The following is a 24,897-nucleotide window of genomic DNA, read 5'->3' as shown; positions in this document are numbered from 1 at the left end:
AACAGAACTAAAGCTACAATTTTGTTGTCCCTGAATAAAACCTTCATACGCTTACGTTTGGCAGGTATGACTAATAGAGTTTTTAATGATTTTTTAGCGGAATAATGGAATTGTTATCAGCTACTGATTCAAATATCTTGTGCAACTAGGGAAACAAACCATTTTGCAACAGCCAATCCTACTCAAACGACCGAACTCTGTCGCATTTTGCACGCTTTGCCAAGATTTATAGATCTTGGAAGTTCTATAGCATCCAACTTGTATTGGTTGTTCCAAGGTTTCTTGTATACTATACTAATTGTATACAACATCTAGCAACTTCACCAGAAAGTCTGACTAATTGTTTAACTCTTTGCATCGCAGGAAGCCGCTAAAAAAGCTCTGCATGTATGCCCGCACCTATTTCTGCATTACCCACATGACAAACATGTCTATAACTTGACCTACCGGTAGTTTCTAACCGGCCCCTGAGATTCTAGTGGTGCCAATCCTAGAGAAAGGCAAGAATAATGTGAAGGCCTATTTTCCAAGAGGAGGAGAAACTTCTTGTTGGGAACACATATGGAGTGGAAAACAGTATTCAAAACAGGGTTTCGAAACAACCGTCGACGCTCAGATTAAGTGCCCTGTATTTGTTAAGACTGGCTTCACTGTTGGACAGACGTTTTTTAAATCTTACGGATTTGAAGATTCTTTTAAGTGCAGCTCTGCTAATCACTTGTCTAATTTCTCATTCAGAAAATGTACCTTCCATAGTCATTTTTGTGCTATGGTTGTTTATTGGGTAAGTTTATCTTACGTTGCCGGTCCCAATCCCGGATAAAGGAGGAGGGGAGGGTGTCAGGTAGTCAACAGCCGGCACTCCATTTTCATGTCGAATCTTTATGATAATGAATTCTAAACGAAACACGTTAAAGCTAGTTTGTTACCCAGAAGTGACGAGGTGTGTGGCCCGAACACATTGATAAGTGAGCAAAGGTTGTTGTATCTCCATTGGCAATTAGATGCAGCGTTAAATAAGCAAGGGTGTTGTAGAAACTTTTTTTTTAACAACTCCATTCAAGGTTATTTGGAAGCATCTACTGAAATTAACTTTACTCAAGTTAAGCAAAAGAAGTATTTTGACCTTACTAGATGGGTGAGATCAAAGAAGCTGGGATATGAGGATGCGGTTCAAGATAGTAGAATGCATTTAGGAACGTGAAAAATACTAACGGGAAAGTTTATGAAAGTAGTGGAAGTTATGGTGAGGAGAATGATATGTATTATGTGCATCCAAGAAACTAAGTGGGTTGATCTTAAGGCAAAGGATCTCGAAAACTCATATTTTAAGATTCGGTATTTGGGCACCAACAGATCGAAAAATGGTGTTGGCATCATCATGGCTAAGACTCCAATAAAAGATGTTGTACATGCTAAGAGGGTCAGGGATAGAATCATAGCAATCAAGATTGTGATAGGATAAGAACTCATAAGTAAAAAAAAATTTGGGAAGATCTTAGAGAACTGGTTCAAGGAATCTATCAGATGAAGAAGTTACTCCTAAGAGGATATTTAAATGGACAAGTGGGCAAGGAAAAAGACAACTAAAGAGGTTTTCCTGGTAGCAAAGGTTTTGGGGAGAGAAACGAGGAGGGGGAAGACAATTTGGATTTTGCGATCTTTTCTTAGCCAATACATTCTTTGAGAGAGAAGAGTATATGATCACCTACAAGAGTTGGTCATCAAAAACACAAATAGATTTCTTTTTAATGAGGAAGGGGGATCGTATAACTTGTAAGGATTGCAAAGTTATATTGTGAAAGAGCCTAGCTAACCAACATTGCATGTTGGTGATGGATGTACATATCAAAAAAGAAGAAAAACAAGGGTGATGCTGGAATCTAAAAGAAGAAAAACAAGTCACTTTCAAAGAGAAAGTACTCGCCCAATGTGTTTGGATACAAAGGGGCATGCTAGCCAAATGTCGGATTTCATGGCTAGCTGTACCCGAAAAGTTGCAAAAAAGGTATTATGAGAGTCCAAGGGTTTTACTCCACATTACTCTTTCTCCTGTCGAATTAGGAAAGAGGAAGTGGTTGTAGCTCTGAAAAAATGAAGCAGAAAAAAAGCAGTGGGTCCAGATGATATACCGATTGAAGTGTGGAAGGTCTTGGGAGAGACGGGTATAGCATAACTCACAAACCTTTTCAATAAGATTTTGAAAACAAAAAAGATGACAAATAAGTGGCGAAGAAGCACTACTTTGGTGCCTATCTACAAGAATAAGAGCGACATACAAAATTGCATGAACTATAGATGCGTTAATTTAATGAGTTATACAATGAAGCTTTAGGAAAGAGTAATTGAGTATAGATTGAGGCCAGAGACACAGGTCTCAGACAATCAATTCAGGTTCATGCTAGGGTGCTCGACTATGGAGGCAATCTATCTTTTACGAAGATTGATTGAGCTATATAGAGATATGCAAAAGGATGCACTTGGTCTTTATAGCATTGGAAAAAGTGTATGATATGGTCCCAAGAGAAATTCTTTGGAGGATTTTAGTGAAGAAAGAAGTATGAGTAACATATATCCAAGCAATAAAGGATATATATGATGGAGCAAAGACTGCAATAAGAACTCATGAAGGAAAAACTAAAAGCTTTCTCATAACCATAGGGTTACACCAATGTTCAGGTTTAAGTCCTTACCTTTTTGCATTGTTAGTAGATGACTTAATGTGAAATATTCAAGATGATATCCCTTGGTATATGCTTTTAGCAAATGATATAGTGATAATAGATGAAAGCAAGAAGGAGTAAATGCGAAGCTTAACCTTTGGTTGGAGGTGTTGGAATGTAAAGATCTTCCCCTAAATAGGTCAAAGATGGATTATATGGAGTGCAAGTTCAGTGAGTATGGGGGTCCAAATGAGACAGAGATGAGGATTGGAGATCAAGAAGTACTAAAGATTGAACACTTTCACTTTTTGGAACTATCTTGCAAAAGAACAGAAAATTTGATGGAGATCTCAATCATATAATACAAGCTGGATGGATGAAGTAGAAAAGTGCATCGGGTGTGTGTTGTCGATTGTCATATGCCACTGAAGCTCAAGGGAAAATTTTTATAGGACAACAATAAGTCTTGCCTTATGCACGGTATGTTGGACGGTCAAGCATCACCATGTGGAAAAAATGAGTGTGGCAAAGATGAGAATGCTTCGTTGGATGTGTGGCACGTGAGAAAGGACATGATTAAGAATAAGGATATTCGAGGTAAAGTAGGAGTGGCTGCAATTGAAAATAAGATGAGAGAAAATTGGTTAAGGTGGTTTGAATAGGTGAACCATCTATAAATGCTCCGATTAGAAAATATGGTTATGAGACAGATGCTCAGGGAAAAAGAGGTAGAGGAAGACTTAGACAAATTTGGAAAGAGACTTTAAGAAAACACATGGAGTACTTGGAGCTAACGGAAAACTTGACGAAAAACTGGGCACAGTAGCATTCTAGAATCTATATAGGCAACCCATTTAGTGGGATAAGCCTTTGTTGTTGTTGTTGTTGTTGTTGTTGTTATCCTTGTCTTTCTCCTCAAGCTCATCTACAATTTACAACAAAAAGAAAAAAAGTTTACTTCTACAAATTTTAGCCTTCTATTTTTCTCCGTCCAAGTTTTTTTTATAGCTTTCTTCAAAATTGACACATTAGAATTCTTGTTACCTCACTCGAGTGTCCCATGATATAACCAAGGTTCTAAAAATTGCTACGCACTAGTCCGGTGGCGGGCAAAACTTTAGCCATTTTTTTATTTTTAATTAAATTTATTATATAACATGTAAATAAATATCTACAATATACTTATATTTAAAAAAATACATAATTGTATTGAGATACATAAATTGCAAAATATAATAACATAGATTATAAAGTATTAGACCATAGTGAAAACATGGGGCACAAGCATATAATGAGTGTTCATCTAAGTATTTAACAAGTCTCTTACAATTAATTTAAAAAATAGAATGCAAAATAAAAGTTATCAATTTTTTATCTAAGTGCAAATCGCGACCTAGGCAGGTCTAGGCGTCCTTTCTTAATTTTCAAATTCCTAGGGATTAATCGAGCCATGGTCAACCGCCAGTGCCTAGGCAACGCTAGTTTTAGAACAGTGAATATAACTAAGGTAATTTAGCCAAAGGTCAATAAAAAATTTACTATTAAACCATATATCAATGACATATTTTTATTTCGGACTTCATCAATGATATATTTTTATTAATTAGGCATAAGTCAATGATGAATGCAACATAGGCTTTAAGTGATTATAAATAGTTAGAATTTGACTCTTCTATCTTTTCTCTCTATTTTCTCTCTATGAATGTCATTTGGGCTTAAGCTATTATAAATAGGGATTTAGATCCTCTTCGGATCAATTTTGTGGTGATCCTCTGAACCGATGGATCTCTTCCATGATACAAATTCAATGGCCAAAATATCTTCTCCTTCTCTTCCCCTCAACTCTTCTCTCTCCCTCACTTCGAAGCTATCAACTTAGAATAACCAGCCCCCCCTCCCCCCACAATTCCAAATCAAATTCAACCCCACCACCCACAACCCCCAATTGCAAGTCCCTCACCCTACCCTCTCCAAAATCAGCCCCAACACTGCCATACCCCTCAATTGCAGGTCCCTCAACCCTAAAAACTCAACCTATGTTAACAAAACAAAAAAGAGAAGGGTCGTGGAAACCGGTGCCTTTTGGTTGCAAAGATCTTTTTCATAACTATGGAACAATTATAGAGAGAAACAAAGTTTCAGTAGAGAGAGAAGTCTCAAAGATGAAGAAGAAGAGAGGACAAATAGAAATCTTAAACAGTAAGAGAGCAAAAAAATAAATCAAACTTAGAGCACAAATGACCTACAATTGAATTTGGGTTTGTTAATGGCTGTGAGGTGTGGCAATGCAAGGGAGAAAGATGAGTTAAGGGGACGCTTTCACAGGGCTTCTTTTTAGATAAAATAGGCTCTCTCTCTCTCTCTCTCTCTCTCTCTCTCTTCGTTTACATGGAGAAATCTACTCAACTCAAAAAAATGAAACCAGGAAACGAACATGCTCTCTCTCTCTCTCTCTCTCTCTCTCTCTCTTTGTTTACATGGAGAAATCTACTCAACTCAAAAAAAACAAAACCAGGAAACGGACATTGCATTGCAATGTCCGAATCCAAATGTTAAAAAACAGTACTAGGAAACGAATACTAGTGCCCGCAGTATCTGAATCCAAATATAAAAAATAGAATCAGATGAATACTGCAACATAATGTCTAAATCCAAATGTAAAAATAGAATCAAAAAATCATCCATATAAGTAGGAACATTGTAATGTCTAAATTCAAACACCACATGGCAGTGTCTAAATTCAAACACTGCATTAAAGTGGGTGCCGACTGCAGTGGCAAATTTTGTAATTTTTGTTTATTTTAAATACATTTACGTATCACAATACATGATTGATCTGTTTATAATTAACATAAATATTGTCAATATGTTGTTAATATTGTCACTTTTTATTGATTCTACACAAAATCACCCGTATAACTACCGGCTGCATTTCCTGAAACTAAGAAATTTTCTCCAATAAATACAAAAAACAGAATTTCATATAACAAATAATAAGATTTCAAGAAATCGAATAGAGTCGTCCCAATGGAAAGGCAAATCACCACATATAAGTAAACAGAATTTCCTACAATAAATACAAAACCCTCTAAAAAACTACCTAAACTCAAAAGGAGTGCGACACGCAGTTGGTTTCATAGCTATGAATAAAAAACGCACCATAAAGCATGTTTGATAATTGTGCCAAGAGTTTCTGCTTGTCTGCAAAATTTGTATACAGGTTCATAACTCCTCGTCTTTCCTGGATCCATGGCTCCTTTAAATATCCAACTTATCGAGGTCGATCATGCTCGCAGAATTCTTTATGAGCTCCTTCCGGTAATCCACCTAAAACAAAGATACCCACAAATATCTACATAAACTGGCATTTCACTCAATGATACATTAGTTATGGCATCAGGGAAGCTGAATGACTCCAACCTTAAAACAAATAGCCTATCGGCAGTATGTTTCTACATTTCAAATCCCGTTTTGATAACGGGTAAATATAGATGATACAAAAGTAATTAATTCCATCATGCATATTTTGCTACCATTTAGTAACATGGCCGGACTCAATTCTTTCAATGTTTTGGATATTTTAAGACACACCATAAAGAGCACACACGCTAGAGACGGCAGGGGCTTTCATGATATAACTTTGTAGACAACAGAATGTCTTGGAGTCACTTTTGATTTCGAAAACCATAAGGTAGTGCTTAGAAGGCAGCCCTTGCAAATATAAGCGCCAAATAGCTTCAGTTAATCATACCTGAGCAAAATAACCTTTATACACGCTCTACTTACCCGAGCACCCATAAGGGATGAAAACACAATGTTTGCCTCAGCAGCATCCTCAACCCCTAATCGTTTAAGAAGCCTCTGCTCAGGATTCATTGTTGTTTCCCATAACTGGGCAGGCATCATTTCCCCCAGGCCTGCATTGCAATCATACCAACATGATAATTAAACAGCTAGTTCCAACTGAAAGTTCAGTCATACATGGCTTGAATTCACTAGTAGCATAATAACTTTCCGAAAAATAAACATAGGGATGTCTTTATCTGTAGAAACAGATAATTTAGTAGATGTTTCCATTAGTATGCCCTTGGGCCTTATCTGGGTTTAATGCTTCCATTACTCGATAGAGCAGTTGATTGTCAAAGGATTGTATGATATAACCCTAACACGGAGTGTGAATGCCAAGGTACACCCATGTTTAGAGCTGCATGTGGCCAGTTTATGAGCAGAAGATTGCTTATGTTTAATCTCCATTTCAGAATTATGTAGTATAATGAACCAAGCTTGAGTAAAACCTAGCTCACATATATATCATTGAAATTACAATTTGAACGAAAAGCCATCTGCTGACATTAAAGCAGATACCATTTAGGTGGTGATGGCTAGTTTCCTAGCTTTTAAGTATTTTGGGGCTCAATGGTTGTTTAAATTTAGCATCATAGCTTTAGTTGCTGAAGGTTCTAAAATGAAAAGCCTCTAATCCCTTCTTCTGCACTTATCCATTAATGTGCAAGGTGCAGGATGGGTTGTATAAATGTTTTACGATATATCTGACTCTCCATCTGACTTTCTCAGCTTCCTCATGTACAGGATGCAGCTGCATGTGAGGGTGTGTTGGCTTGACATGCACTGTTGATAACAGCTTAAGTTTTTAGGTAGAGGTTACTTAACAGGTAGGAAATTACCTTTTGAAAAAGGTAAAAAAAATTAGGGAACTTTAACGAAAAGCTCCTGGTACTGTTCACTTTAACGAAAAACTACATTTTTACACTAAAAGTCAATCCTGGCACTATTCACTTTACCCTTTATTTTGTCCTTATCGTTAAAACTCCAAGTTTTCAAGCCCCTTTCATTAGTTTTCCTAAAAAAGTAACCAAAATTCAAGCTCAAACTGTTCATCAAGCATAAGCTCTAGCTTGCCTCAACAACTTTTTTGGCAGCCCTACCCTACCCATATGTGATCCGTAAGGAACACCTAGATTTTCTTCTCTTTTCATGGTATATTGCTACAAAAGAGTGACTGACAGGTTGATGTTGATAGTTTAAAATGTAGGTGGTGGCTTTTGGTCCAAACCGGAAATCTAGCAAAAACAATTTTCACATAGCATTGGAACAAAACATGTGCTAGAAAGATCATACTATGAATTCTAATATTTAAACATGTCACCTGGTGAAGACAAATTGCCTCTCATCTAGTAAACTGCAGAAAGTTACAAAGTTGGCCTATTAATGTCATTGACACCCATTAGTCATCTAGTAATCTGCTCGTACAACATCAACTCCTCTATATAATTGCACACAAACATAACATTTTAATAAAATCTGAGGCACGAGAAGAGTCAGCTGACGTTGTGGGCACTAATGGCTCTGCCATGCCCATAAAGGACCTACTGACTTGAAAACATATGTGCCGTTACAAAGGAGTTCATTATCGGCCACTAACAGTATGCATTGAACCATATAAACTTCAGTTTCATAGTGTTCATACTAACCTTTGAACCTCTGAATGTTGTAAGACGCATTCGAAGGGAAGGAGCTCTGAAGCATTTTAAGTTCAGCTTCATCATAGCAATATTTGGCTTGCTTTCCCCTCTCAACCTGGTCATTTCAGCAAAACCAATGGACTTAGCTATATACTATTCTATAAAATCCCTCTGATTAATTCAGATACAAATACAAACCTTGTAAAGCGGTGGAACGCCAACATATATGTAGCCCTCATCAAATAAGGCTCTCTGCAAGCAAGAACTACTGCATCATGTTTGTAGCCATTGCAAATAACTAAATAAGTGGGGTTTCTTATGTTATTTATTTCTTATTAATTTCTGTTTTTAGATATACCGTAGGAAAAAATTCCCACAAAATATCTGTTCCCTACCTGATATCTGAAGAAAAATGTCAGAAGCAGAGTACGGATGTGAGCACCATCTATATCAGCATCTGTTAAAATGATAATCTTATGGTAACGTAGAGCCTCCTTCTTAAAGTCCTCACCCTGAAACAAAGAAGATTATGTACATGATTCCTTAAAAATAAATAAATAAATAATATTATAAATGAAAACATATAACAAAATTTATTCAACCTTCACCCCAAGTCCAAGACCAAGAATTAGATTTTGAATCTCTTCATTTTTATACATTGCTGCCTCATCCTTCCTTTCAATGTTCAGAATTTTACCCCTCAGTGGCAGAATGGCCTGCAGAAAATATTTCACAATATAAATTACAGCCATCTCATAACATTTTACAAAGAAAAGATGGATGATCCATTTAAGAAGGCTATTGTTTTCAAATCATTGTATCTGATTCCCAATGCATTACGAAGCCAAAGCAAGAACAACATTCTCGTCAAGCCACAAATATCAGAATGCCATCACACAGAGGGCAAGACAAATAATGTATCAGGTCATATTTTTATCTGAACAGTTCCTCAATTTTATTACCACAGCAACACACTCTATGGATACAAAATGAAAGTTAGAATGATTGACCCCATAGACAGTAAAAGTAGTGGAATAATTGTTCTGCTATAGTGATATTTGAACCAGTAAGTTCTGCAAACTTAATGGTAGTGGAATGAGGTTACAGAGAAGTGCTTCCTTTTCCAAACGATGACCATTTAATCTGGCATCCATGCTTTGAAAGATATCAGGATCCAAATTTTAAATAGCTCTCTCTTCCAATCAATTCACATTTACTATTCTAAAAATCATCAAATGCATAACACAAAACAGCTACCAATATACATCACTATTGAATGAGGTTTAGTGCAGAAAAGACTATCAGGACCCAACTTTTTAATAGCTTTCTCTTCCATTCCTTTCCCATTTACTTCTCTATAATCATCAAATGCTTAACACAAAACAACTACCAATTCAGATCACTATTATAAAAAGGTCTATTGCAATGGAGGCAAAATATAATTTTATGGTTTAGCTTGCTCTTCCATTCCACTCCACTCCATTAATTTAAAAGAAAAAACATTCACCGCTAAAAAAGGTATATTGCAAATTGGCTATCAGGATCCAACTTTGTAGTACCTTTCTCTTCCACCACATTCCCATCTATTTTTCTATAAATCATCACATATGCTTGCCAAAACTACAAACTAACAGTTATAAATTTACCTGAAAGCGCCTATCACGACCCTGTTTTGCACTTCCACCAGCTGAGTCTCCTTCAACTATAAAGATTTCTGTAAACATAAAACAGCAAGGAACAAAAATTTAATGCTCAACAAAATAATACGATGGTTTGTTAGAATATTTAGGGCAACAAGACGGAATACATATTGAGAAAATCTCTTACAATTCAATTAAACAACCACAACTCTTAACTACACATATAGCATATAAAAACCAGATCAAGCCATAAAAATGTCTCATTACATTAACGCAAAAGAGCAGAGCATGCATTAAATCTCACATATAATGCCGGAACCATTTACCATTACTATGGAAGCACAAAAATTTTAAGCAAATAAGGTGGAAGGTCACTGTTCTAGGAAACTAACAGGAGAACCAATATAGATATGATGAGAAAGAGGACCATGCAATCTATCATTTCACAGCAACATGCTTGTGATAACTGAATTCAATATAAGAACTACACCACTGGTTGGACTCATTATGTCAGCTAAATCTATCAAATACTAAAGCCTACCAGAAGAGAAGAAAAACCAAAAAGATATTCTTCATATATACTGTTCCCCAACTAAACTGATACAGTAAATAAAAATTATTCACAATAACAATTAAAGAGCATGAACTCTTTAAAATCAAATATGCAAACATCAAGATTTGTTTCTTCTCCAAGTAAAAAAAGTATTCAAAAGAAAAAGATTGATGATTAAGTGTTGAGTAGTGTTAATTTATCCCAAAAAAAAAGTGTAGTGTTAATATGTTCTCTAGGAAGTAAATGTAACAATTTTCAAAAAAAATAACTTTCCAGAAACAAACAGTGGAAAATAAAATGTTTATGATGGTTGCAGTGGAAAATCCAACAGTGACTAAAGACAGACTCTGGAATTTATAAATTCAACTACAAGGAATATGTCGCTGAAGTAATCCTTGCAACTGTTTAGTTTAAGAAGACGAGAACTATAAAATTGGGAATCATAAGCAGTGCTAGAAAATGATTACTATCAAAACATCTAATAACCTAATAACCAGAAACTCAAAACAATATTCCTTTGAGAATCTGATGTCAGCTTCATACAAGATGGTGCAAACATACCTGATTCTTCAGGATTTGTTGATGAGCAATCAGATAGTTTTCCTGGCAGAGAAGATGATCTCAACACGCTTTTTTGTCTGACTAGTTCTCTTGCCCTCTTTGCAGCCAGAGCTGCCTAGACAAAGGAACCATTAGACACTAGGAAAGGATCTCAAGTATAATCTATGTAAGCTTCATGCATCAAAGCGCTATTATAATTTACAAGGATACCTTGAGAGCATTCAAAGACTTTGAAAGGATTGAATCCAGTACATCCGGATGCAACTCCAAGTATTCTGTAAGATACTCTTGAAGTGATTGATCAACCACTCTCCGCACCTCTGGATTTCCCAACCTAGTCTTTTAACAGAACAAACAACAAATAAGGGTACAATGGTAAAGCCTAGGATGCCCCTAGAAACAGTACAGCCGAGCTGCCAAATCATTATTCCACATCGGGATTAATACAAATAGGTAGTACCTTTGTTTGGCCTTCAAATTCCGGATTGGGAACTTTGACCGAGATGACGCACGTCAACCCTTCTCTCACATGCTCACCACTCAAAGTAATATCCTTTTCCTGGACAAAAATATAATGAGCCTCAAAATAATGAAACTTTTTTTTAATTACGTACTTTGAATTAATAATTAGATTAACCATTGAGATGAGTTTATTGTAGATAATTAAATCTTCTAAGCCTAATACATATGTACAATGAACCAGCTTAGGCAGACAACATTTCACCGATAACAGAAATGAAATGCATAACTAAGTTATTCACGGTTGTCACCATCTGTTTTGATAAACATCAAAATCCTATCTTACTTCTTGAAGTGTGTGTGTGTGTGTTGTTAGGATTTTGGCTCGTCAAATATGTCCTAGTTGGTTTAGGATTGTTTTAGGAAACCTAGAGGTATACCGATTCTTGTCCTAGAGGGATTAGGAAAGAATTTCAGTTTCCTTATTCAATTTAGGTTTGGATTTCTAGAAGTCTATTGGATTTGGATAGTGTAATTTCCTAGACCACTTAGAAATAGGAATTCAATCAGCCTTAGGACATGTAAGCCAACCCTATGTCCATAAATAGGGTGCGGCAAGGCTGATTTTAAAGAGAGAAAGAAAACAGCCAGACAGCCAAGAGTTTTTTGAGATTAGTTCTAGGGTTTGCAAAAGTTCTATAATCTCTATTATTAATCAAAGGAGCAGTGATCTCTCTACCTAGAGAAATCACAACAGGACATAGGCAAAAGTTCTGCCGAACTGGTATAATTCTTGTGTGTTTCTAAGTTCTCTAATATTTGCTAGTTTACTCTATTGCTGTTGGTTACATTAAAGAATAAGGTTTAGTGTGCAGGTTTTTACAACAATTGGTATCAAGAGCTAGGATCAAGGTGTTCTACGATGTCAAAAGGGAAGATGAATGCGGATCAAGGACCTGCGTTAAAGCCCTTTGACGTCAAGGATGACTTCACGGACTGGCAAAGGATGATGAAGAACATACTGATACAGCAGGATTTGGATGATGCACTCGATGGTGAGAAGCCGGAAAACATGACAGAGGCAGCATGGACTAAGGTTCTCAAGAAGGCCAAGAGTTCCATCGAGATCCATCTCACAAGATAAGTTCAATCACACATCACCGAAAAGATCACTGCCCAGGAAGCATGGGAAAAGTTGGAGAATGTTTATATGGGCAAAACTGTGTCCAATAAACTTTTTCTAAGGATGAACTATTCGAGCTTCGACTAGAAGAAGGAGATGATATTCAAGATCACGTATGCAGGTTCCAGAATTGCATAGCTAATCTTCAGAAGGTCGAAGAAACTTACAAAGATGATGACATGGCTATCATCTTGCTGAGGTCTCTACCTTCGTCTTTCAAGCACTTTCGAACAACTCTAATGTTTGGAAAAAAAGTCTCTGAAGCTTGAAGACGTAATTCAAGCTCTTCAGTCATATGCTAAACCGGATGATATAACTTAAAGCTCTCAAGGCCTTTATGCCAAAGGCAAGGAGAGGGGGCGGGAAAAGACAAAGGAAGGGAAAACCGGCAACAGAGGTAGGTCAAAATCCAAGAAGAAAAAGGAAAAGAAGGAAGGTTGCTTCGAATGTGGTTCAGCCGATCATTGGAACAGGAATTGCAAGATTTGGAAAGAGAAGAAAGCTCAGTAACATCAAGTTCCAAGGCTTTCACCAATTGGATTTTGGATACTGGATGCACTTTTCATATGTGTGCAGTAAGAGAATGGTTCAATACGTACAAAGAAGTCAGCAGCGGGGAAGTCTTAATGGGGGACGATTCTTCATGTCTTGTGAGAGGAATCGACACTGTTCGAATCAAAATGTTCGATGGGATGATACGAGCTTTGGGGAACATCAGGTATGTCCCTAGACTAAGAAAGAATTTGATTTCCTTGGGTACTTTAGATGAGGCCGGTTTTGGGTACAAGTCTAAAAAAGGAAGACTCAGGGTAACCAAAGGATCGCTAGTAGTAATGCGGGGTGACCTACAACCCAATAAGTTGTATAAGTTAATTGGGACCACTATAGTCGGGGGAGCAGCTGTTTCTGTAAATCAGAGTGAAGAAGACAAGACTGAACTCTGGCATCATACGCTCGGGCACATAAACCAGAAAGGGCTGCAAGAATTACACAAGCAAGGCCTGTTGGAAGGCGTGTCATCTTGCAAACTGGACTTTTGTGAATACTGTGTTCTCGGAAAGCAAAGAAAGGTATCATTCGCAAGTAGCAGTGCAAATAACCGAAGCAAGGAGCAACTCAGCTATATTCACTCAGATGTTTGGGGCCCTGCACCAACTAAATCAAATGGTGGAGCCAGGTATTTTGTTACTTTCATGGATGATTTTTCTAGGAAGGTTTGGGTTTATTTCATGAAGCAGAAATATGAGGTTTTTGCAAAGTTCAAGGAATGGAAAACAGAAACCGAGAATCAAACTGGAAGAAAGATCAAGTACCTGAGAAGTGACAATGGAGGTGAATATACAAGTAATGAGTTCACCGATTACTGCAAGCAGGAAGGCATCATAAGGCACTTCACAGTAAAGAAGAATCCCCAACAAAATGGAGCTGCTAAGAGGATGAACTGAACTCTCATGGAGAAAGAGAGGAGCATGCGATTTCATGCAGGATTGCCTGATAGTTTTTGGGAAAAGGCTGTTAATCATGCAAGTTATTTGATTAACAGGTCACCATCTACAGTTCTCGGTTTTAAGAGTGTAGAAGAGGTATAGTCTGAGAAGCTGGTGGACTATTCCAAGCTCAGGGTGTTCGGCTGTAGTGCTTTTGCACATATTCCAAGTGATGAAAGGTCCAAGCTCATACCAAAGTCTACACATTGCATATTCTTAGGTTTTGAGAAAGGAGTTAAGGGTTTCAAGCTTTGGGATTTCAACAAGAAAAAGGTTGTCAGTCGAGATGTTGTCTTTGATGAGACAACCATGCCTCTTAATAAAGTCGAGAGCAGTAGGGAGAAGACGGACAATGCTAAAATTGAAGCAACAAAGATTCCATTAATCAGTTCAGATGAAGAAGAAGCTCAGGTGGAGCAAATCGAGCAAGAGGCCAAATCTGATGGTTTTGAGGAAGAAGAAGAGCATCGGCATCATTCACCAATTAGGAATCAAGTGGAGCAAGAAACAGGATAGATTGAAGGCATTTCAATCCGCTAGACATCCCAAAGGGGTCAAACTCCAACCAACAATCCACCTGCATTCCAGAGATGCATAGCACTGGACAAACCTAAGCGGAACAAGAAGAAACCTAACAAATTTGGGTTTGACCAAGATGAAGTCAATTATGCTCTTAACATTAGTCAAGGAGATCCGACTACTTATCGAGAAGCTATAGCTAGTGATGAGCGAGATAGTTGGATAAGTGCTATGACAGAAGAAATGGAGTCTCTTTACAAGAACTCTGTTTGGAAGTTAGTTCCTAAGCCTAAAGACAGAAAGCTAGTTGGATGCAATTGGGTATTTAGGAAGAAGGAAGGACTACATGAACAAGATACCATGAGATTCAAAGCAAGGCTCGTGGCTAAGGGGTACTCACAAAAGGAAGGGGTGGATTATGATGAGATCTTTTCACCTGTAGTCAAGCATACTTCTATCAGATTACTCTTAGCTATGGCAGCTCAGCATGACATGGAGATTGAGCAGATGGATATGAAGACAGCGTTTCTTCATGGAGAACTAGAGGAGACGATTTTCATGGCTCAACCAGAAAGGTTTGTTGAATATGGGAAAGAGAACCTAGTATGTCAGCCAAGGAAGTCCCTGTATGACCTGAAGCAGTCTCCAAGATAGTGGTACAGGAGGTTTGATTCATTCATGCTCAAAATCAATTTTAGAAGATGCTTATATGACTGTTGCATATACTATCATGTGTTCCAAGATGGGATGATCATATTGCTATTGCTATATGTGGATGACATGCTAATTGCTTGTCAAGATAAGTCTAGAATTCAAGACTTGAAAAAGATGTTAAGCGAGGAGTTTGATATGAAGGATCTAGGTGCTGCACAGAAGATCCTTGGCATGGAAATTCAAAGAGATAGGACCACTGGAAGGATCTAGATATCATAAGCCAAGGATATTCAAAAGGTTCTTGAGAAGTTCAACATGCAAGAAGCAAAGGTAGTTTCGACTCCTTTGGCGGCTCACTTCAGGTTAAGTGGGCAACAATGTCCTACGTCCGAGGAAGAGCAACAAGTAATGCAGAATGTGCCTTATGCTAATGCAGTGGGCTGCCTCATGTATGCAATGGTATGCACACGTCCCGACATAGCTCAAGCAATCAATGTCGTTTCCAGATGCATGGCAAATCCAAGAAAGCAACATTGGGATGTAGTCAAGTGGATTTTGCGTTATTTGAAGGGTTCTTGGCGACAAAGGATTATGTTTGAGAAGCAAAAAGAAAATGCAGGAGTGTTAGGATATGTGGATGCAGATTATGCAAGACTTGGACAAGAGAAGGTCAACTTCTGGTTATGTGTTTACATGCGCAGGAGGACCAATCAATTGGAGGGCACTACTGCAACCAATTACAGCTTTGTCGACCACAGACGCAGAGTATTGCATTGGCCGAAGCTAGAAAGGAAGCAATTTGGCTTAGTGGCTTGGTAAGTCAAATGGGAATCACTCAAGATTGTGTGAAGCTGAAGTGTGATAGTCAAAGTGCCATTCACTTGGCAAAGAATCAGGTTTTTTCTGCAAGATCAAAGCACATTGAAACGAGGTATCACAAAATCAGAGATTGGGTGGAGTCTAAGGAAATTTGTATTGAAAAGATTCATACGGATGACAATGTTGCAAATTTCCTTACAAAGATAGTGCCGGCCAAGAAGTTCAAGCATTGCTTGAACTTGATCAATCTCGTTGATTGATTAAAGTGGAGCACCTCCTCACTTGAGGTGCAATGAGGCAAGAAGAAGATTGCCAAGGTTAAGGCTCTTGAAGATTTCCAGAGCTGCTTCAAGAAGGTTCAAAGATACTCTGGGGTGCAACAATCAAGACTTGGTTTGACTCACCAAGGTGGAGATTGTTAGGATTTTGGCTCGTCAAATATGTCCTAGTTGGTTTAGGATTGTTTTAGGAAACCTAGAGGCATACCAATTCTTGTCCTAAAGGGATTAGGAAAGAATTTCAGTTTCCTTATTCAATTTAGGTTTGGATTTCTAGAAGTCTATTTGGATTTGGATAGTGTAATTTCCTAGACCACTTAGAAATAGGAATTCAATCAGCCTTAGGACATGTAAGCCAACCCTATGTCTATAAATAGGGTGCGGCAAGGCTGATTTTAAAGAGAGAAAGAAAACAGCCAGACAGCCAAGAGTTTTTTGAGATTAGTTCTAGGGTTTGCAAAAGTTCTGTAATCTCTATTATTAATCAAAGGAGCAGTGATCTCTCTACCTAGAGAAATCACAACTGGACGTAGGCAAAAGTTCTGCCGAACCAATATAATTCTTGTGTGTTTCTAAGTTCTCTAATATTTGCTAGTTTAGTCTATTGCCGTTGGTTACATTAAAGAATAAGGTCTAGTGTGCGGGTTTTTACAACATGTGTGTGTGTGTGTGCGCGCCTGTCTGTGTGCGCAAGAAAGAGCCCTTAAGTTAAAATACACAAGAGTATTGTGCAAAGTGATACAAGTTTATTTAAACCTGACAGACCAATAGAAAACCCAGAAGTTTAATGATGAAGAGTTGCTATTTATAAATAAAACTTCAGTTTCAGACCACCTTTCAAGAAAACAAAATTATAGAAATAAAGAGAAAATTAAAAGAAGAAGCCACAAGAGATTACTGTTATTTCTGAAAGAATGACAACAGAAAAGGGATGCACCTTGATAAGTTTTGACTTCTTTCCAAGACTATTTAGAGTTCTTGTTAATGAAGCCTTCGTTCCATCAATATGGGTTCCTCCATCAACAGTTCGTATGCTATTAGCATACCCAAGCATTGTATCTGAATATGCATCAGAACACCTAGTACCATATCATCACAGTAATGCAAGAACTGGTTGTCAACAATTTGCGAAATTTTATCCCATGTAAAATTCACTTCATCATAATTTATGACAAGAAACTTCTTCTTAATGAAGGGATTGTAGAATACATAATGAAGTTAATTACCACTGAAGAGCTACATCAATAGTGATTCCATCTACTTCTTTTCTAAAGCCAACCACATCATGAAGCGGTTTCTGAATCAAAGAGGTCAATGAACCATCTTTAGAAAATAATGCAAATCAAAATCCACCAACTTAAAATATCATATAGTTCATACAGATACACATTATGAAGTAATTATACTTTGTATGCTGCCAAGTGACGTGTACTTAACTACATGTCAAGGAGTTTCTAGGAAATTTGACATTATGTCATTTGTGTAGAATACTCACATAGATGCTAAGATTCACCGCACCCTGTGTAGATCACAATAGAATGATGTCCAGTAATTGATAGTATTCTTTTCTTACAAATGAAATTCTTAGAATACAAGGTACATGTGTAGTATACCAAGAAGCCCTATCCTAGAGTTCAAAGGGAAGAAGTGGGAGAGTTAGTATTTGTTTACACATCTGCATCACTCGCTTAAGAACCATGAAGCAACATCACTAACTGTAAATTTGCCTAGATCAAATTTAGAACAAGCAATTACAACAATGGAACAAAAAAATTGCAAAGATAAGAGATTGAGCATACCTTATCAGTATTTAGCCATTTTACATATTCAACCAAACCCCCTGCATAAAAGTATTCATTGTGGTGGTTCTTCTCTGGATTGATATCCTCTTGCCTAAGAGTGATCATGAGCTGCCAAAAACAGAAGACAATAAAATGTCAACTGAGAATTAAAAGGTAGTGGGGCATGATAATTGAGAATTAAAAGCAGTGACCTTACGTTTGGGTTTAGAAAAGCTAGTTCCCTAATTCGTCCAGCTATCGTGTTGTAGTCAAACTGAATATTAGTTGTGAAAACTGCAGGAAGATGAGAATCAGATAAAGCAAACATAAATCACCAAATAATTGGGAATGAATTTTAAACTATGACCATCAAATTCACCGGGACTCGAGGAGATAAGAAAAACCTTCTTTGTCAGGCCAAAATCTGATGCGTGTTCCTTGCCGATCTTGGAATTCAACTGGAAGCACATGACAGGATAGAGTTGTCACAGGTTTTCCACGAGAATACTTCTGCTGATATTCCATTCGATCACGCCAAACAGTAACTTCTAACGCCTGCAAGGCCAGGCATCACAATTTAGCATGGTAGACACTGATAACCCGAGTATTAAGCCTCATAAGCAGAGAGAGGTGAATTTGTATTGGTTATTTTTAGGCAATTAGTTTAAGGAATTTTAGCATTATGGAAGGAAATGTGAAGAAGGTGGCCATCTTGAGGGATAAGGAGAGAGGTTAAATGAATCCTCAAACATCGATATTTTCACAAAGACAAGAAAAATGACCAAACAAATTTAGCTTAACAGATAATGCACACCTCAGACAAGGCATTGACGACTGATAACCCCACACCATGCAATCCACCAGACACACTATAACCACTACTTGAACCACCAAACTTGCCACCAGCATGTAAAACCTGAAAAGTAATTCATAAAACTATCACTTATAAAATAATACAGCTATGTCCCAATATAAATTTCTCAAGTCTCCAGTTTTGTAAGATCTTTCTATCCCTAGAAAATAGAAATCCCAGAACTTGTTGAGTTCTATTATCCATAGTTCAAATCTTGAAGATACCACTGAAAAATATGCTCAATATTTGACTTATCTACAACAGCTTATAACCAAAGTTACAAATACATGTTTTCGTGTACATTCAAAAAGTTTTAGACAATTATTTGTTTAAATTTGGTGCAAAAAATAACTGACCCTGTACAATGTGAAGTGGTTCCGTTCTAACCCTACACCAAAATTTGAAAATGATAATTTATGTAACAATACCGTCAACACAGTCTCCAAGGAAGATTTCTTAGTTGCTGGGTGCATATCAGTTGGAATCTGCAATGAACAAGAGCATAAAAAACACATGTAAAGACAGTAGCTACGTATATTTAAAGCTGGACCATAACTGAAAATTATTGAGATGAGTATTAAAAGAATTCTAATATAATGTGTGGTCAGATGCGAAACTCTAACTAGCACTGCATTAAAAGTTAGTGTTCGGAATCTAGAAACACTACATGGGTACTCAACCACAATACTGTAGTCCCTACATCTACAGTACAGTTCTGATAAATGTAGTTTTGCAATGGCGCTTTGTGCACTTGACTCCAGAATAAGGTCTTCCCACTGAACCCTACAATCTTTGCGAGGCAAGGAAACTTTTTTCTTTTTTTTTTTAACAAACGATATTATCTACACTAAGGGGGAGGGGAAGGGTGGACTTAGCTTCCCAATGGGCTAGCAATAATGTGGTTCAAATTCGCCTTTGGTGAGAATCGAACCTAAGACCTCTCACTTACAAGTGAAGAGGAATACCACTAGACCGTAGTACTAAGTGGCCCGAGGTAGGGAAACTTTAGAAAATAGCTAATTAGGTACCTTGAAAAAATCAAAGGATCCCACTAAATCGTCGCTGGTCAATGAAATATATAAGGACCGAAGGATGCGGACTTTTACTTTTGTTATGTGCTGTAATATGTTTACTGCATTGGAGAATTTAGGCCGCATTTTAATGAACAATTTTACAGACTCTGGAAATATTGGCTATACATATGAGATATATAAGTATGAAGGGAGTATAAAGGCATATCAACACATGTCAAATATATAACACAGGAATTTTTAATCTTTTGTCTAAAAGGTGAACAGAATGGAGCATACTGCATACCCCACGACCATTGTCAGTGATGCTCACAGAACCATCTGCTAGCAAAATGACCTCAACCTTAGAAGCAAATCCGGCTTGAGCCTCGTCAACTGCATTATCTAATATTTCATATACCTAAAAGAAAATGATCAGAAACTAGCAAAAGTACATCATTCAAACTGGAAAGATACAAGTGGGTACAAATAGTACCAAATGGTGAAGACCACGAAGTCCCGTGCTCCCAATGTACATTCCTGGCCTCTTTCTAACAGGGTCTAAGCCTTCCAATACCTGAGCATGAAAGACATTATAGCACCAAACCAAAACCAAGTCGGAAATGACAGTTTACACCCCCCCCCCCCCCTAATTTCTAACTAAACCCATCAATAAGCAACAATTCCCAACAAACATAAACAGTTAGTAACATTTACTTATCGATTTCAAAATACAGAAAAAATGCACAAACCACAAAAAGAACAGAAAAAATTGCATAATGTAAATGACTAAGAGAGAATAGTAATTTTGTATCCGCAATTGCGTAAAAACCAAGTAGTTTACCTGAATCTGATCGGACCCATAAGCACTGGAGCCAGTAGTGCCTTGAAAAGCCTCGGTTGCCGGTGTAGAGGACATAAAAGCTCTTGCAGAAACCACATTTCGAACCGCACAGCAGCTACCAACGCCCTTCAATGGAAATTCCGCCCTGCCACAACCAATAACTAAAACCCTTAAACACTTTTCACTTTCCGAGCACAAACAAAATACAAAAATATTATCAGCAAAAGACGAATGAATAAATTTATTAATTCGGAATTAAGAAAAAAATAAAATATTTTGGGACAATTCCAGCGTTTCTAGGGAACCAAACAGGAATGAAGCAGAAAGCGAGGGGGGAAATGGGAAAGAGGAGAGCACCTGGGTTGGGGGTTGAAGAGGAGAGAGGGACGAGCAAGCGAGGAAGACGAAGACGGAGAAGAAGAAGAAGAAGAAGGAGAGGGGAAGTGAGGGCGGAGAGATGAGTGGGAGAGGAAGCGTAAGGCCATGAAGCGAAGATAAGAGGGCGGAGGAGGAGGAGGAGGTCGAAGAAGAAGAAGCGCCATCAGTATTTGGTATGGAACCAAATCTTTGCTTTTTTACAGGGTTTTTCTTTTTCCTTTTTTAAAAAAATATAAAATGAAACGATAAACCCTTTTCCGCCCAAAACCCTACCCCTTCCACAAGCGCTATCTTTCCTCCTTTCATTTTATTTTATTTTTTTCGCAAGAAAGGAAACTGCATTAAAAAGAAGGGATGTGATATCCACACACATTTTTACTTCTCTCGTACCTTTTTAATTTTCAGCCGTCGGATCGGATGAATTGAAGAAAATCAAATGACAGAAATTAACAAGGGGTGTGGAAGAAGTAAAAAGGAGTGTGTGGATAGCACACCCCTAAAGAGAAAAGTTGTGAAATCTCGTTCCTGAATTTCACTATTGTAATCTACGTATTTCATATGGGCGGGAATTATAGTATTTTCATGAATTTAAATTAATTCTAGATTTTAATTATCTAATTACAAAGTTTGAATTTTTGAAAATAATTGTTATATCCGTAGACCTTCGAGGGTCACTCTTAATGTTTTTAATTGGGCTCGACCTCACAAGCTAAGCGAAGGCCATATGTGAATTGGAACGAGAAAAGAACTTTACAGATGTTTTAGAACTTTCTTCAAAAAAAAAAAAAAGTAACCAATCAGAAATGAGAGGAGGTCAGATTGAAAAAAAAAAAAAGAGGATAGGAGAGTTTCAGGAGGGAAGAAAGGAGAGAGGTGGCTGAATGGGGAGAGGAGAGAGGAAGGATGGTAACCAATGGAGAGTGAAAGAAAGGAGGGAAAGGAGAGAAAAAGAAGAAGGAGAAAAGGGGTCGGGTCGAACGAAGGACTCGTGAACCCTAGCCACCCATTCGGCTTTTCCGACGGTTTTTCCGGTGAATTCCACCAAAAATTCAATTGAAAACTTCCCCACAACCTTCCTTCTTCCTCTTACACCTCAAAAATCAAGGGTTTTGGCCTTGAAAATGGGTGAATCCGCACGGTAGGGTGCGGTGGTGTTGTGTTCAAATCACCCAAATCCGAAACAATTTCATCAAATTACCACCATCATTAGACTCCTCTTGAAGCCTGGAACAAAGCCCAAGTAATGGTTGAGGCATCGGGGTAGCTTTGGAGTCGAATCAAGACACCCAAATTCAAGGGTTTTCGGCGGGTTTGAGTGAAATTGAAGTGTTTTCCGGCCAAATTGGACTTGGCCACAGGTATAAAGATTGCTCTACTCTTTGAGATCTTCATTTTATTAATTTTTGGTAATTTTTAAAAATAGTTAAATTTTCCGACAAGCCGTGGCGGCGCGTGCGGCAGCGGCCTGGCCAGTGGGCCGATGATGTCCTTTTAAGTTCAATTATATGCCCTGATTTCATAATTGATATCCTTGTGATATGGTTTGATTGTTTGAACCTAATTTCATTACAGTACGTGGTTAGGTCAAAAATATGATTCGACGATCCGACCGTTGGATCGTCACCAAACCTTAATGCATGATAGAACATAATATTTGTGGATCATAGAAACTTACGGATCAAGAATCCAATGTATGGATCTTCCCTAATTGGATTTTCTAAGTTGGTAAAATAAATTGTTGACTGCCACTTAATTCTAGTAATTGGTGGAGATCCGACCGTCGAATCGTGATGAGAATTTAGTATGGTGTTCTAGAAGCATAATGTGGACTTTGGGAAGTTACGGATCCAAAATACAATGTGTAGATCTTCCGGACTAAATTGTGTAGAATTGTAGATCCTACCTTTAACCGAGAATTAACTTTTGATCAATGTCACAGCCCGTCCCGAGATTTTCTTATTAAGGACGTGAAAGGACGAAAGTACCCTTGATGTTACTAAGGTAAGTGTGTGTGACATGTTTTGAATATTTCATATTTCCCAAATTATTGGAAATATCATTTAAGTTGGATAAAAATTGGTATGTATGATTTGTGTGGTTAAGGATTTAAATGGGACTTGTTTTGGGATGGACCACACACACATACACACGGTCAAACCTCTCTCTCTCCCTTCCCCCGTGCTTTCTCTCTCTCTTCTCCGTTCAGTCTCTCTCTCACCCTCAAACGTATGGACGAAGCCCAAAACCCTCGAACTTCCACGGATCGACGCCAAAAAGGTATGAATCTTCATCCTTTCAACCTCCTGAGTCGATTGGTGTTGGTTTTAGGAAGTGAAACCTTCGAAATCATGTGAAACCCGAACCTCCATTTTATGTCACTATTCATGCAATCGTAATATGTCGATTTTCAGGGAATTCTAAGCTTGTAGTGAGCTTAGTGAGGTCCCAAGGAAGCTCGGAGTGCTTCGTTTGAAGGTTTTGGACGTCGGGATCACGGGATTCGACTTTGGCCGGTTTTTGTGGCATTTCATAGTTTTTAGAGCTTTAAACTAGTCTATCGTGAAACTACATGTTTAGGGCTTCAAATTGATATAAAATTCGAAGAAAATGGTTGAGAAACGAGGGAGAACAAGGCAATTGAAAATTGCCCAGTTTTCCGGCCACAGGAAAACTCAATCCGGCGAGCATCGAGGAAGAAGATGCGCGTGGGGGTGCGTAGGTCCGTGCCACCCACGGCGCGTGGGGGCGCGTGACAAGCCCAAAAATTATTTTAAAAATATGTCGACGTCCGTGACGTCGAGTAGGTCATTGTGGTATATTCATATACCCAATTTGAGCACCGTATGAGAAGTTATTACGTATTATTGGTTATGTACTTTAAAATAACGTTTTTATAGTTATTTCGCATATAGGTGATACCTATCCTGAGAACGAGCGCATCTAGGGACGTCACGGGGGTTACGACCCTTCGACTTATCAGTGAGTGGGCAGTATTTCTGTTTATACCTATATACTATTGATATGTTTCCCAGAAATTGAGTTTGAACGAAAATACGTTTTCAAATGCCATGCATGCATGATATGAGTTATATGAATTGATAATTGATGCATATATATATATATATGTGTGTGTGAATTGGTGATGTGGACGCACATGTGAGTATCAGGTGAGTTTATGTTATTCATGTGCATTGTTGATATGTATTATGTTGATAGCTCATAACCTGCAATCATGGTGTTAGTGCTTATATTATTCACCTCACACCGCACGCTCACCTTGGATCCAAGTAGGTGCATGTGGTACATACCATGAGAGGGTTCCGACATGTCGTACAGACCATGAGAGGGTTCAGACTGATAGGTGACCTTAGATTGTGTACACAGATGTTTGATGAGAGAAGCACTAGAGCGTATTATTACACCATTCATGTCGTACAGACTACTTCAGGTAGTTCCAACTTATATGCAGTGTAGTGCCGTACAGGTCACCGAGGTGACTCCGGTTAGATTGGATGTTGAGCTATAGAATTAACTGTACAGGATCAACTGCAGTGTCTCCGGTTAATTCATTATTTCACCTGTTACATTGATGCATCATTCATTCTGTTTTTGAAATTATAACATGGCATACTTTCTGGTTTTTTAGAAAAATTGATGATTTGAGATAAATGAAAAGTATTATGCTATTATGCTATTTTATGGGAAAGTATACAGGTTTTACAGCGAGGGGTT

General features: G+C 37.8%; 1 protein-coding gene and 1 pseudogene across 1 annotated transcript; one reads left to right on the top strand and one right to left on the bottom strand.

Moving 5' to 3' along the window:
* The window catches only part of LOC126592159 (uncharacterized), a 34,050-nt pseudogene extending 33,227 nt beyond the window's left edge, over positions 1-823 (top strand).
* A 4,803-nt stretch (positions 824-5,626) lies between these two features.
* LOC126593609 (DNA gyrase subunit B, chloroplastic/mitochondrial-like) lies at positions 5,627-21,393 on the bottom strand. Its single transcript, XM_050259710.1, has 21 exons — positions 21,145-21,393; positions 20,788-20,932; positions 20,440-20,520; positions 20,251-20,364; positions 19,362-19,418; positions 18,895-18,996; positions 18,485-18,635; positions 18,298-18,374; positions 18,099-18,209; positions 17,526-17,596; positions 17,237-17,378; positions 11,361-11,459; positions 11,111-11,239; positions 10,901-11,015; positions 9,793-9,860; positions 8,749-8,862; positions 8,542-8,658; positions 8,345-8,398; positions 8,156-8,261; positions 6,450-6,580; positions 5,627-5,990 (listed from the first exon to the last, which is right to left on the bottom strand). Exons 1-21 carry the CDS (start codon positions 21,327-21,329, stop codon positions 5,922-5,924), a joined length of 2,238 nt encoding a protein of 745 aa, XP_050115667.1. The 5' UTR covers positions 21,330-21,393; the 3' UTR covers positions 5,627-5,921.
* Positions 21,394-24,897: the final 3,504 nt, after the last annotated feature.

Source organism: Malus sylvestris, chromosome 12 (genome assembly GCF_916048215.2).
Source record: "Malus sylvestris chromosome 12, drMalSylv7.2, whole genome shotgun sequence".
NCBI lineage: Eukaryota > Viridiplantae > Streptophyta > Magnoliopsida > Rosales > Rosaceae > Malus > Malus sylvestris.
The sequence above is the reverse complement of the archived record's forward strand: the minus strand, read 5'-3'. Positions and strand labels throughout refer to the sequence as shown.

What these genes read in the sequence shown, in the direction of transcription:
- LOC126593609 (XM_050259710.1), bottom strand. Translation starts at nt 21,329, where the DNA reads ATGGCGCTTCTTCTTCTTCGACCTCCTCCTCCTCCTCCGCCCTCTTAT. An exon ending in CATTTTTCTTCAGATATCAG is followed by an intron (nt 8,399 to 8,541) that starts GTAGGGAACAGA and finishes TCTTGCTTGCAG; the next exon opens with AGAGCCTTATTTGATGAGGG. An exon ending in GCGTTCCACCGCTTTACAAG is followed by an intron (nt 8,262 to 8,344) that starts GTTTGTATTTGT and finishes TGAAATGACCAG; the next exon opens with GTTGAGAGGGGAAAGCAAGC.